This window comes from Antedon mediterranea, chromosome 10, assembly GCF_964355755.1.
Source record: "Antedon mediterranea chromosome 10, ecAntMedi1.1, whole genome shotgun sequence".
Taxonomy (NCBI): Eukaryota; Metazoa; Echinodermata; class Crinoidea; order Comatulida; family Antedonidae; genus Antedon; species Antedon mediterranea.
In genome coordinates, this window is record NC_092679.1 from 1422475 (window position 1) to 1436645 (window position 14171).

A 14171-nucleotide genomic window follows, 5' to 3' on the forward strand; every position below is an offset into this window, starting at 1 on the left:
CTCAGGTATGTTATTATAACATGGCAATCTAAAGTCTGTTTTCCTGTCGACATTATTCACGCTATCGTTGTTGATCAAACCGTTCAACGACAATCGTTTGAAAACGATCAAGTTGAAATGATAACGATAGCGAGTACCTTTTCCTGTAAATCGTTAACATTTTAATGTTTACGTAGAAGATTGCCGATTATTGTTAACGATAGCGTCGAATAACATCGACAGGAAAACAGGCTTAACAACAGGACACAGAGCTTGCCTAGGCAAGATTGGAACTTGTTATGTTTAGCTGGCATGGAACTGATCGTGTCACAGGCACAGATAAACCCTTTGATCTCCGGAGCTCAGCATTCTGTTGTTAGATTGCCTTGGTTATAATGATAGTTAACCAATCATTTTACAAAATACACTAACCTCAACATCAAGTTTAAAGAGCCTGGCAAATTTTTCTGCTTCATCGAACTTTTGTTTATGAAGCAAACGCTGAAACCTGGTTTCTGGCAATGCTTCAATCAAGCAACGAACTCTCAACGAGCTAACAGTTTTGGTCCCTTCACTGATGCCCTCTATCACAAAAATCATTTCCTGAAAAAAAGAAAAAAAAATTCTTGTTGTACATATGGAAAATGAAAATGGACTGCCCTTTCTAAAAAAAAAACAAGAAACACGTTTTTGTTACCTATTACTATTCGTCTATCAATTTATCGTATTTTAACTTCTAAATTTTAACCACACTTTAAAACTGTAAGCTTTGTGCAACAATGTGTATGTATTCTGGATATATTAACTTTAGTTCACAATTTACATCTATCTGATTTTTTATCATACTAATATTTGCCAATCTTTAACAATAATTTCTATTGTTATTTTATTATGATAATGGACAAATAAACTTTTTCAGTATTCAGTATTAGGGAGCATGTCAAAATGATTTTACTTCAGTTAACTGACAGTAGAATACTTCTGACATGATCCCTTATTACAATATAGTAAATATAGTATTCTTGTGCGATTATGTTGTGTTTTATCTTTCTGAAAAAATAAACAAACTCTTTAGCAATCAACTAACCTGATTGAAATAAGCATCAGATAAAAATGAATGCTCCCCCACTTGCAGCTTATAAATCAGCTTAAATGAAGAAAGGATATAAACATGAATGCTTCGATGACCGTCAGTTGTTGGTTTGGACATTAACACTAGCCTTGTGTTCATTTGGTCACCACCTTTAGAGGATGTTGACTTCATTGAGGTACCACTCATTAGGAGAAACTCGTCCACTAACACATCACTCCATACATTCAGTAACAGTAAGGTCTTTAAGTTCCAAATACTTAGCTCACACTGAAGAAGGAAAAATCGTATTTTAATTTCATAACGCAGCTTATAACTCTGCACAACTCTACTGAGTTTAACGGTCACTGTGCACACGCTCAGATACACATGAGCATGCATAGTCTAATGGTGCCTTGCTAGTACTAACATTAAGATGTTTCCTTTACCTCATTATCCAAAAGCACTAAGTAATTACTATTTGGACAAACTTGGCATCGTTTGACGGACAAGTCTGTAAATAAAACACAAAATAATTTATATACTGTAAAGTAAAGAAATATTTTTAATGAATTATTTACAAATAATAATAATAGTTATTTTTATTTTGTTTACTGTGACGGACGAGTCTGTAAATAAAACACAAAATAATTTATATACTGTATAGAAATGCTATAAAGGAATTATTTACAATAACAATACAGTTATTATCTGTGTTTTGTTGTAGTGTTTTAAGCTCTTTTACACTATAATACTATAAGTTTGACAAAAGTGTGATGTGCTTAAATATAATAGTGATACACTTATATATGGTAGTGATATGACATCATGATGTCCATATATCATAGTCACATTTTGTTGTCAAATAAAGTTTGATAGTGTAAACAGAGCTTAAAAACAACCAACCAGCAAACAATGCTCCTCCAACCTCCCGACTTAAGCTGGTACACTTGTCATTCTTGCCCCATACTCCAACAATCGAGTCTCCTGATCCCTACATAAACAAAATATTGCTGCACTAATTATAATCAATTAAGGATCCTTTACATCTAGTAGTCATATAGTAGTAATCAATTAAAGTGGTCAGTCTCTCTAGTCAACTAAAGCTACACTCACACTTTCACGGAAGGTGGCGCCGTGCAATTCCGTATATGTTTGTCCATTATTAAACAAAACGGCGTCGTCTTCCGTTCCGTGGAGCGAAACAAGTGTTAATGTGGCTTAAAGCAGGTAGACCTGCTCAATTAAAGTGGCTATACTTACACAAGTGATAATGAACATCTTGTGACCAATGGTAGCTGTGCACAAGTCTGTAGTGCCATCTGTATGGACAGCCGATGTATCAATCACTTCTGTCTGGATGCCTGACAGAATCTAAAGAATTGAAAAATTAATGTTGTAAACTTCATTTTCAGTTTTTTTTTATTATTCATATTTCATACAGATATAACACATAAGGAAAAAAGGAAAAAAACAAAAAGATGTGTCTATGACAAGCAGTAAAAAGATTAACATTACAATAAGTTAATAAAGTCTAACCATTGTTTCTCAAAATCATTTGATTCTCCATTTTGCCTTGCAATATACCTTAAAATCATTAAATAATTTCTTAAACAAATATTTAAAACCTTAATACTTGGCAGAGTTTTACCAATTCTACATTTATAAATTAAATACTTTGTAAGAATAATAATTGTACAGAAAAACATTGCGAAATATCTTCAAACAAAATCGAATCAATTGTAAAAGTTATTTAAAATTTATAACACTAATATTGTGTTCTATATTTTACCATAGTGGTTTTACATATTTGCAGCCTACAAACAGATGAGGACTAATTTCTGTATAAATGTCTTAACATGACTTTCCACAAATGAATTACTATTACTGAGATCCACAAATCTATAAATATTAAATCAATTGTACACATTACCTCCTTCTCTAAATCCGTATTGTTTTGTTGAATTGCTGCAAATGAACAAGAATAAATCATCTTGAAAATATTGTTGTTGATTAAGGTTTCTTACGACACTTTTTACTATAACATGTGGTGTCATTCTATAAAGCTCTGTCTACACTATCAAACTTTATGTGACACAAAAATTGATGTGCTAATATATGGACATGATGATGTCATATCAGAACCATATTTGGGCATATCACATTTTTTTGTCACACCCGTTTGATAGTGTAGACAGAGCTTACAAACCAGACAATATTGAAAGCAAACACCACCAACTGCTCTAATCTATTTGTATATGCTTAATATTATGTCACTCTGGTGTTACATGCATGTTCATGAATGTCATTTTGAGAGATGGAAACTATTTGGTTCCGACTAGGACGCAACGCAACAACATAAGTGCAATGCAAGCTAGTTTACCAATGACAAGTGACAGTTTGTGTGATCTAATTGTGTTATGATTGGTTAAATTACTGATGTTTGGCTTTACTTCCTTGCATTGTGTCCTAGTGGGAACCAAGCATATATGTTCTCTATAATATCTCTATGCTTATACATACCATCATTTAATTTATTCAAGTTTATATTGCTGAACCTATAGAGGATGCCATTAAATGCAAGCACTAGCAAGTCACAGGTATCTATATGAAAATAAAACATTTTAAAAATGATTTTAACAAATGAAACCAGATGAAAATGTTTTCACATTTCCAATTAAAAAAAATAATAATAAAAGATAAAATAAATATAAAAGACACATTAAAAAAAAAAATTCTTAATATAAACTTAAAGAGACTACTATGTCATTCTAATGGTAAAAGACCAATGAACTATTCTGACTGTGTTGCAAGAGAAACCAACCAATTTATGGCCTACCTATCAAATGATGAACATGTTTTACCTAGAAATGAAAACAAAAACTTACTAATATGGCCCTTGGTTGAGAACATAACACGATTGAATGATTTAGTATCGTTCGCATTTGGAATAAGGGTCTAGGAAAAAATAAATTAATAAAAATATATGATAATTCAGGTTCTTTATTCACAAGAATGAAAGGATGAAGTAGCCCTATTAAACATTACATGGTTAAGCTCTGTCTATCAAACTTTATGCAACAAAAAAATGTGATGTGTCTGAATATGGACATGATTTCATATCACTACCATATTTGAACTTGTCATAACTAGAGTAGTTTGATAGTCTGGAAAGAGCTTTTGTGATCTTTTTGTGATAGGATTAAGGGAGAAATTTAATCTTAAGTTTTACAGTAAAAGTTTCAAAATAAAAAAACCAACCTTTGTCAGAAACATGTGTTGGAACTCTGTATGGACAAAATGGATGGCACCCTTCCTATCTGCAACAACTAAGAATCTGTTGTCATGACTCCAACCAACAGCATCAAGAGTTGACTCTGAAATAAATTATTTTAATAGTAAGTTAAGGTGTGCTACAGTATACATATAATGAATGGTGTGTAATGGTACAAATAATGGCATGAGGTGAATGATGAAAGGTTATATTTCACTATTGAACGACCATTCAATAGTGCATACTATTGCATGCCATGTTCAATTCAAATAAACATTTATTTCTTTCATATTCATATTTTAGTAAAACATTATAATTTCTGATATTTTATATATTTTTTTTTTAGAGTTATAATAAATTAAAGTAAATCATAATGTATGAAAAAGGTGATTCAGTTATATAAAAAATGAAAGAGGCAAAAAACAGAAAAGGAAGCAATTTCGTAAAGTTTTTGAAGTGACCCACAATCGTCCAATCAAATGACAGGAATTAATTTAGGTGTTATATAATATTTAATATTTCGACCCATCTTGCTATAATAGCAAAAATATTCACAGAGTTGATTCAAATTCTGTATATGGTACAGCAGTACTAGTAAAATATATAATGCAGATCTGTATTTTTAATCACCAAAGCTCATTGAAGTCAAAAACTGACGACAGGAATCATCAAATAACGAGAGTTGGCCATCGGCTGCAACGCAAAATCCTTGCGGAGAACTACTGGCACATACACATGGATTCTTTAAAACCTGTAAAATAAATAAAAGGATCGAGTGATTGAAGTAAAATAAAATTGTTAAATAGGCCTAGATGAAAAAGCTTGGCTGGATCTTAGTTCAAAGTGTAACTCCACAAATATAATCTCAAATTGAATGTAGCATTATTAGTTTCTTTGTTAGAACTAGAGGGTGAGCTCGCTTCGCTCGCTCCCCCTCTAGGAAGTGTAGACGATGGTTCTCGGAATGATAATGTTCTCCTTATACGTTTTCTGTCGGTTACCATTATTGAAAATGCTTGACATTCGTAAAACTAAACTACTTCGTTTCACAGTGTTTTAGATGATTAATAACATTTGAAAGTATAGTTTTTATTGTTTGGTAGGGCCCTTTGTGGAGGCAGATGTCATTTGAGGGAGGTGCTTATTCGAGGGATATATGTTAAATTTTTTAGTTTTAATAATGGTAACATTTATAATCAAATGAAATCCTCTAATAGATATGAAAAGTGGTAAAAAAGAATAACAAATGCTTGGTAAATTGTAGATAACAGTGCGGTGAATTCTACTACAAATAGTATAATTGTGTTATTATAAATATGTGGATGGACGTTTATTAGATAGTTGGGTTGGGGGTGGGTGGGGGGGGGGGGGGGTTATTATTCAAACTGATGTTTTATTGGAGAGGCGTTTATTCAAATGAATACCATCCTAATAATTATTAATACATTATTTAATTTAATCATCTTTTGAAACTAACTGCCGTGACAGAGTGGGCCCAAGAAAGAATACATGGGCAGACATCTCGGTCCTAACGGGACACAGGAAGTTATTCCTGCAAGCTTACTCAATAAAACTCAGCTATCGGGATTTCACTCGAAAAATGTCTTATCATCAAATCTCCCTATGTAATTTTATAATACTATTCCCACAATATATTCTGATTCTTTATGGCGTATATTTAATTTGATCTTTATTAATTTGCAGTATAATTCCTATTATTTAACTACTGTACCTTCACACATGCGCGCGGTATGTTTTAAAATAAACAAAAAACTAAAATGGATACATCTGATTTTTTTTTCGTCTTCCAAAGGGACACTGTATTGATTGATGGAAAGTGCCTGTTTCCAGTCACCTTTAGGGTCAAATCTATTATTTTAACTGCTCCCTTGTGTATAAAAGAGAGAAAATATTTGAAACCAGGTTGTTGCAGTGAACTTATCTTAAACCCGGAAATTACTTTGACCGGGAAGAATTGAAATTGAGATGAAAATCTAATGTTGAAATCATAAATTGTGTTAAAAAACTCTTTATAACATCTTCCTAAGATAGAAATATGGAACAATAGCGTCGCTGTGAACACTAATGTTATCAAATCTACGTTTCGCGGTACATCTCAGATAGATAAGGTAGGTATCCAAGGCGGAGATTTGTACCGAAGTTTTTGCATTGTGCTCGCCTATGTCAGAATTAACCATAATTTATATATAGATACTTACTTCTACTTGTGACCCAATTGTCGCCAATGTTTCTACTTGGTAGAGGGCGCTGCCAGACTCATTTCGGGGGCCAAAATTGGCAGTTTCATCACCACCAAAATCAATTTCAACATCATCCCATGACATTGTGTGAATCTCTAGGGATGAAAAATGATTACAAATATTTGACATACAGTTGGGGTATAGAGGAATGCCAGACCAAAAATAAGTAGCCTAACTAACTAGTCTAGGGCCCAGGCCTAGCTCTAGGCAAAAAATAGCTGTCCATCCAACTTGCTTGGTCCAACCACAAGCAAGCAACTCGGCTCTGTTATTATACAAAACAATGTAGCCTAGGGCCTAGCTAGGCCTAGAGTCCTATTATATCAATGATCTCAGGAACTGTCTGCGATTACTATAAACACATTGTAGTTTAGATAGTTATACATGTATATTTTTTTCTGGAAAATGCAAAATAATTGTGTAGGCCTACAGTTATAGAGAGCTGTCATCAAGACCTTTCAATTTCCCGCGAGCAATATTGCATGTGAGCAATCCATGCTCATTGCAAAAATTTGGTAACTACCATTTTTCAAGAAGGGTAGATATTTATATTGATAAAAGTATTTGATGCACAAAAATAGTAACATTCCTATAAATATGTGCTGTTTCATTTATAAAATTATTTTATTCAATTAAGTGTAATGATATGATTTATAATACATTTTTACAGATTAATAAATAATTAACATTAACCATTATTACCTAATATAGGCCTAATGCATTTTCGGTATTGAGTAAAACATGTACTGTGCAGTACAGACCAATTCAGTGGTTCGAGAAAAATTGACGAAACAGAAGGAAAACGATAATTTTTGTGTTTTGTTATTAGATTTATGCGATGGTAGTTTCAATATATAAATTTGAAACAAACAGGAGATTTTTATGAATGAGTAAGTATATTGTGGTATTACATTTCAAAATGCAAACAATAGTTTAAACATAAAATATCAAACATATCGATGTGATAAATGGGCCAGGCCCTTTGTTTTGCTTTGAGTTCTGTGTCAGGTTGTGTCACAGGAGTGTCACAGAGCTATCCACTCCCGGCTCTACAATGACTGTTGACAAGGCATCAGGCCTAGGATAACAAAACTGTATATTTCACACATACACCTTGATTTATTTGTTTTTTTTTAGCATTGTAGAATTACCTTGCAACGTGCAGCAACAACATAAGAAACCCAGGCTGTCCAGCATGAGTGACACGAATTCCCTGCGGACAACGACGGCACCGACCGGAGAGGTCCATCACACCAATATACTATCTCAGGACATCGGTAACCTGTTCTCCAATGAAGATTACAGCGACATCTCACTCATTGTGGAACAGCGTGTTTTCCCAGCTCACCGTGTAATACTTGCAGCACGATGTGAATATTTTAGGTCAGGAAACATTGATTTTATAAATGTAAAACAAGCGACATCTTTTTATATACATACACTTTTTTATGGTTCTTATTAAAATCTTTGAGACTAAACTAAAAATAACAGATTTTAAAATAACATAGCTGAAATTTTCCTTTTATTCAAACACAAAAAATCCTTTACCTTATTAGATAATCTTACATTTTTCAGAGCCCTGCTGTATGGTGGTATGAGAGAGTCAGACCCTGAAGTAGCAGATATAGAGCTAAAAGCAACCTCATCCCAGGCCTTTGAAGCACTTCTCAAGTACATCTATACAGGCAAAATGAGCCTGATGGAACTGAAGGAGGATGCACTGCTCGACATCTTGGGCCTAGCTCACCGGTATGGCTTCCGGGAGTTGGAAGATTCTATTTCTGATTACCTTCACGCCATTCTCAGCATTCATAATGTATGTTTGATCTACAACGTAGCCACTCTGTACCAGCTGAGAGCTTTGAAGGAGACAGCATGCATCTTTATGGATAGGAATGCGAGTGAGGTCATGACAAGTGACACATTCCTGAGTTTGTCAAAGGTACACATGTAGTATGCAAATAATCAACAAACAATAACTTATTCATATTGTAGTATTATATTTGTTATATTTATTGTTATACAGTATATATATTGTATATCTTAAAGTAAAAGTATTCTATTAAAAAAAGGTATGGTTTATTGGATCTACAATATGACTAAATTGAAAAAAAAAAAATATTAGATTAATTTTTGTTACAAATTAAATTCTTACTGTATGTAGGAAGCATTAAAAGACGTCATTTCCCGTGACTCTTTTTACGCACGAGAGATTGAAATATTTAAAGCTGTCATGGAGTGGAAGAAGGCCAACGTTGAAGTTGACGACACGGACGTGCTTGCCTCGATACGCTTGCCGCTGATGGAGATGTCGGACCTTTTGAACATTGTACGACCGACAGGTATTCTAAGTGCGGATGCCATTTTAGACGCCATCAAGGTGAAGGAAGAGTGTAGTACAATGACTTTAGATCATCGTGGTTGTTTAGGTCTGTTACTCTTTGTTATTAGGGAGCTTTCGATTTGCGAGGACCGACGACCGACTTATAAGACCGACCTCATGCACACAATGAATTAACATGACATAATTTGGTCGTTCGTCTTCGCAAATTGAAAGCTCCCCGATTGAGTAAAAATGATTGCATAAACGAGTAAAACAAAGTAGGTACTGCAGTAACTGCAGTAAAATAATTTTAACGTATTTATATTTCATTATTGTCAGTTCAAGAACAAAACATTGCTAATGCTAAGTACGATGCTGAGGTAATAAAGGGCGAGATGAAAGCGCACCTACTTGATGGCGACCATACGAACTATGACCTTGATAGGGGCTTCACAAGACACCCTATTGAAGATGCTAAAGACGTAGAAAAAGATGGAATTATCATCAAGCTGGGAAAACCATCGCTTATCAACACTATTAAGATGCTGCTTTGGGACAGAGATATGAGGTACATTGCGTTAAGCTCTGTCTACACTATCAAAATTTATGCGAGAAAAAATGTGGTGTGCCCATATATGGAAAAGATGATGTCATATCACTACCCTATTTGAGCATATCACTACCATATTTCGGCATATCACACGTTTTTTTTTTTAATCTAGTTTGATAGTGTAGACAAAGCTTTAGTGCAAATGCATTTGATTGATTAATTACGTATCACATGCCATTCCATATTAGTTCTACTAAATGGACAATGTGTACAATAAATCAATATAGTCATCCTAAATCAATATTTTAATATTATACAATTTGTTCAGGTCATATTCCTACTACATTGAGGTGTCTATTGACCAGAAGGACTGGATACAGGTCATTGACCACTCACAACATCTGTGTCGTTCCTGGCAGACTTTACACTTCAAATCACGCGTTTGCAAGTGAGTATTTTAATAATGGTTCTTTATTCATCTTTTTTTCCATATGGTTGCTGTTAATAATCAAAATATGCATACATTAAAGATGAACAAGTTGCATGGAAACCTACAAGGGCTTAATGGCTTACGAACCCTAGTCTATCTGAGTTTGCATAATTATATGATAAACTATGTTGATATTTCTTGACAGGTTCATCAGAGTTACAGGTGTTAAAAACACTGTCAACAAGGTGTTCCATCTTGTATCGTTTGAGTGTTGGCACACGGCCAAGCCATTCCAGTTAGAAGATGGCTTAATTGGTAAGTTCATTGTTATCATTCACCCGATTCTCTACACTGTATCTCCACATATGGCATAATACCTGTCCGATATTCTGTAATACAGTATCATATGTGAGGCCTGTATTATATCAAGGTTAAGCTTATTCTGTACTGTATCTCCTCATAGCAGTATGTCCAGTGTCATAGACAAATTCTGTAATCCAATGTTACATATATGCTTACTGTATAGCCTGTGATACATATGTGACACCGAATTACAGAATTTGCCTGAACAAAGTATAGATACAGTATCATCAGTACCGAGGATTGGCTAGATAAATAATGTTCTTAATTGTAATCCTAAATTAAATGAATTTAGTATGTTTAATAGCTATTATATTTACTTTTTTCAAATTTCAGTACCAACTGATAATGTTGCAACGATACCAAAGAGTGCATGTGTTATAGAGGGCGTGAGTCGCAGTAGAAATGCGCTACTGAATGGCGACACCAAACACTATGATTGGGATTCGGGCTACACCTGTCATCAGCTTGGAAGTGGATCAATTGTGGTTCAGTTAGCCCAGCCATATGTCATAGGATCCATTAGGTAATGAATATTTATGAGTTGAAATCAACCAACATGCTTCTAAGCCACTCCTAAAACTCTGTCTACACTATCAAACTTTATGTGATAACAAAATGTGATGTGCCCATATATGGACATAATGATGTCATATCACTATCATATTTGGGCACATCACCACCATATTTGGGCACATCACTGCCATATTTGGGCACATCACACTTTTTAATGGTCTTACAGAATGCTCCTTTGGGATTGTGATGACCGTACTTACAGTTACCATATTGAAGTATCAACAGATAACCAAACATGGATACGGGTAGCTGACAAAACCAAAGAGAATTGCAGGTGACGACATTAACTATTCATTTTTAATACATACACCTGTATTTAAAAGATTAAGAATAATTTAGAATAGCATGCTTCTATACATAACATTCGATAGTGAAATTTTACAACAGAAGTAATTGACATACAGTAAAATGATATTGTGAGGCGCCTCTGATATGTTGTGAGGCGCCTCTGATATGTTGTGAGGCGCCTCTGATATGTTGCGAGGCGCCTCTGATATGTTGCGAGGCGCCTCTGATATATTGCGAGGCGCCTCTGATATATTGCGAGGCGCCTCTGATATATTGTGAGGCGCCTCTGTGTTTAATATTGAATTAAAAAAATTATTTTAAAAAATGATGATATTTAATATTGTAGTACTAGCCTAACCAATTTATCTAATCTGCAAAAAAACATCTTTAAATTAATTTAGCCTGAAGAAAAAGATGCAATAAATATTGTATAATTTATTTAATGGCTTGTCATAATGATAATCATTTTTTATTTTGTTTTTTTATTTAGGTCATGGCAGACTCTGACCTTTGCCCTTAGGGCTGTGGCTTTCATTAAGATAGTAGGCACACGTAACACAGCAAATGAAGTGAGTATAGTACCCATGGGGATCATACACTTTTTGTAAATGAATCCAGAATGCACATATAAACAAAAATATGGACCTTCACAATATACTATCACACATTTAAACATCATTATCGTCAAGTCAAGCTGTGCCTACATAATTCTAATACTCCCAATAATTTTTTCAACTTCTTATTTAATAATTTATATTTTCAAAAAGTGACACAAAAGGATTTAAGCAGATATTACGTAAGCTTAAAACGCCCTCCAAATCAGTCCCAAACAGTTGACATTCGCAGATTGGATTTCCCTTGTTGCGTAGCCTAAAAATTAAATCCTAAAAATGAAACTAAAGGATGTTTAAGTAGACAAAGGTAATAAATAGGGATGATTAACTTTGAATAGTTGCCAAGTATTATTATACATTAAATATATATATATACTCATTCATTATCTTTGCCTGATGTGTATATATTCATTCATTATCTTTGCCTGATGTGTATATATTCATTCATTATCTTTGCCTGATGTGTATATATTCATTCATTATCTTTGCCTGATGTGTATATATTCATTCATTATCTTTGCCTGATGTGTATATATTCATTCATTCATACACATTTATTCAGTTATAACAATAGCTGGGGCCTGCACTAGAAGCAAACGCTTGTCTCATGAGGGCCTCTACAATACATATATATAATACATAGAACGAAATATAAAACAACAAACAATATAATATATAAATTATTTATGCAATAAAATATAAGTTATTTAATATTGAATAAAGAGAATACGGTCGCAAATTATTGACTAAAAAAAAAGTAGACCAACTTTAATTTTTAATTTCTAAATTGATTTGACATTGTGTAGTTGTCCAAATAATTGAATATAAAACATTATTGTTGTTTTTGTTGAGGTATTCCACTGTGTCCATGTTGAATGCCCGGCACAAAAAGAAGAAATTCAAAGCGATGGCGACAGCGCTTCATCTGGAAAACTTTCTCCAACTGTTGCAGGTGCAGAGGGTGGATTTTAATTTTAGGAATAATATCGATAAATTATTTATTAAATTAATTTTGATGATGTGTATTATTATTTTTTAATAACTTATTTATTATGAAACTTAAGTTGAAAGATGTCTTTCACACCTGACATTAAAAATATACAATGAAAGCCATTCATTTACGGTTATATCACTCATAATTGAGCTGGGTTTTTTAAGGAGGGCGGGGAGGATATGTTGTACTTTTATTGTATGTTTTGATTATTGTATTTTTTGATTATGCTCAAAATAAATGTCATTTTTATTGATCATCATGGACAATTTTTGGCGATGATTACGCGTGCGCTATAGAAGTACTTTTTTTCGTGACACACGCAACCCACCTTGTCCCCCTCTTACAAACAAGAGGTAATTATTATGAGTAAACTTTTTACTGAAGGTCAGCAAGTCATTGTTCATTGATATTACATAAATATTGAATTTGTTATAAAATTTTAGAAACCTATTTAAAAGTCTGTTTGCATGAAATTAAGCTGAGCTTTATAGAACCTACTGTACCTGGGATTGGGGGGTGGGGGGCTGGCATTTTAAGTTGGGAAATTCCACTGTAATGCACTGTATTGCAATATGAAAATATTATATATAAATATGTATTTATCTCGATATCTCCAAGCTTTGAAATTCATTGTGACCAATCTAGAATGTGTGTGGTAGACATAATTTTTGTGAGATTGTATTTGTAAATGCTTAGAAAAACGAAATAACCCAGAGTGAATATTTTATGTGAGGTATGGTACGCATATCTCAATATAGCCTCCCACCACACGTTTCCCTGTCTACCTTGTGACATTGTAGATTAAGTGCTAATCCTATTTGTAAATTTTTCAGTCGTATCGCAGTGCAATTTTACATCGATTTGTCTATAGCTTTTTTTATATTTTACCTTTTTGAATTATGACCTATGTATAGTTTATTATTTTTTGATTATTGTATGTTTATTTTATGGTAATATTATTTCTTGATTTTGAATGTTATTTTAGTTGACCTGGTCCAACATATGCATTTTTTTAAAAACATTAGTAAGCCTTTATCAGAGTATTAAAATACTTTTTGGTCAATAATTGACATGTGTTGATTTTGTTGTCGATTGGTATATTGATTGAAATATTAGATAATAATAATATATATGATGGCGATAAAATCAAACAAAAAATAGATAACATTTCTGGCGACGCGTTTGAAATGTACAGTAATGCAGTACAAAAGATTTTATAGTTTAAAACCATTACGAAAGCGATAATTTAGATATGTGGCAATAAAATCAGAAGCTAATAGTACAAGTGGCACGTTTGAAGATTAAAACAACGAAAAACCGAAAATAAGACAACTCTGATGCCAGTGAGCATGTCAATGATAAAGTTTCAATAACCAACAATAGTGCATTTCCCATGCGAAAGTTATAGAACTCTCAACAAGCCCACGCACTTCAACACTTTTATAGATTAAAC

At 33.3% G+C, this 14171-nt stretch overlaps 2 protein-coding genes across 2 annotated transcripts in view; one reads left to right on the plus strand and one right to left on the minus strand.

The window, feature by feature from the left end:
* LOC140060186 (kinetochore-associated protein 1-like) overlaps positions 1 to 7026 on the minus strand; it is a 27215-nt gene extending 20189 nt beyond the window's left edge. The window contains exons 1-12 of the mRNA XM_072106283.1: positions 7014 to 7026; positions 6542 to 6678; positions 4953 to 5073; positions 4310 to 4425; positions 3937 to 4006; positions 3572 to 3652; positions 2982 to 3016; positions 2312 to 2422; positions 1955 to 2042; positions 1498 to 1562; positions 1067 to 1339; positions 412 to 582 (exon numbers count right to left, since the gene is read on the minus strand). Coding sequence (XP_071962384.1) covers positions 412 to 582; positions 1067 to 1339; positions 1498 to 1562; positions 1955 to 2042; positions 2312 to 2422; positions 2982 to 3016; positions 3572 to 3652; positions 3937 to 4006; positions 4310 to 4425; positions 4953 to 5073; positions 6542 to 6667 — 1257 coding nt within the window. The 5' untranslated portion in view covers positions 6668 to 6678; positions 7014 to 7026. The remainder of the gene's footprint in view (positions 1 to 411; positions 583 to 1066; positions 1340 to 1497; positions 1563 to 1954; positions 2043 to 2311; positions 2423 to 2981; positions 3017 to 3571; positions 3653 to 3936; positions 4007 to 4309; positions 4426 to 4952; positions 5074 to 6541; positions 6679 to 7013) is intronic.
* Positions 7027 to 7356: 330 nt separating this feature from the next.
* LOC140059831 (BTB/POZ domain-containing protein 9-like) lies at positions 7357 to 13754 on the plus strand. Its single transcript, XM_072105766.1, has 11 exons — positions 7357 to 7473; positions 7721 to 7966; positions 8159 to 8525; positions 8748 to 9012; positions 9246 to 9474; positions 9785 to 9904; positions 10092 to 10201; positions 10583 to 10772; positions 10989 to 11096; positions 11601 to 11679; positions 12577 to 13754. The coding sequence occupies exons 1-11, from the start codon at positions 7466 to 7468 to the stop codon at positions 12694 to 12696; spliced, it is 1842 nt and encodes a 613-aa protein (XP_071961867.1). The 5' UTR covers positions 7357 to 7465; the 3' UTR covers positions 12697 to 13754.
* The last annotated feature ends 417 nt before the right edge of the window (positions 13755 to 14171 follow it).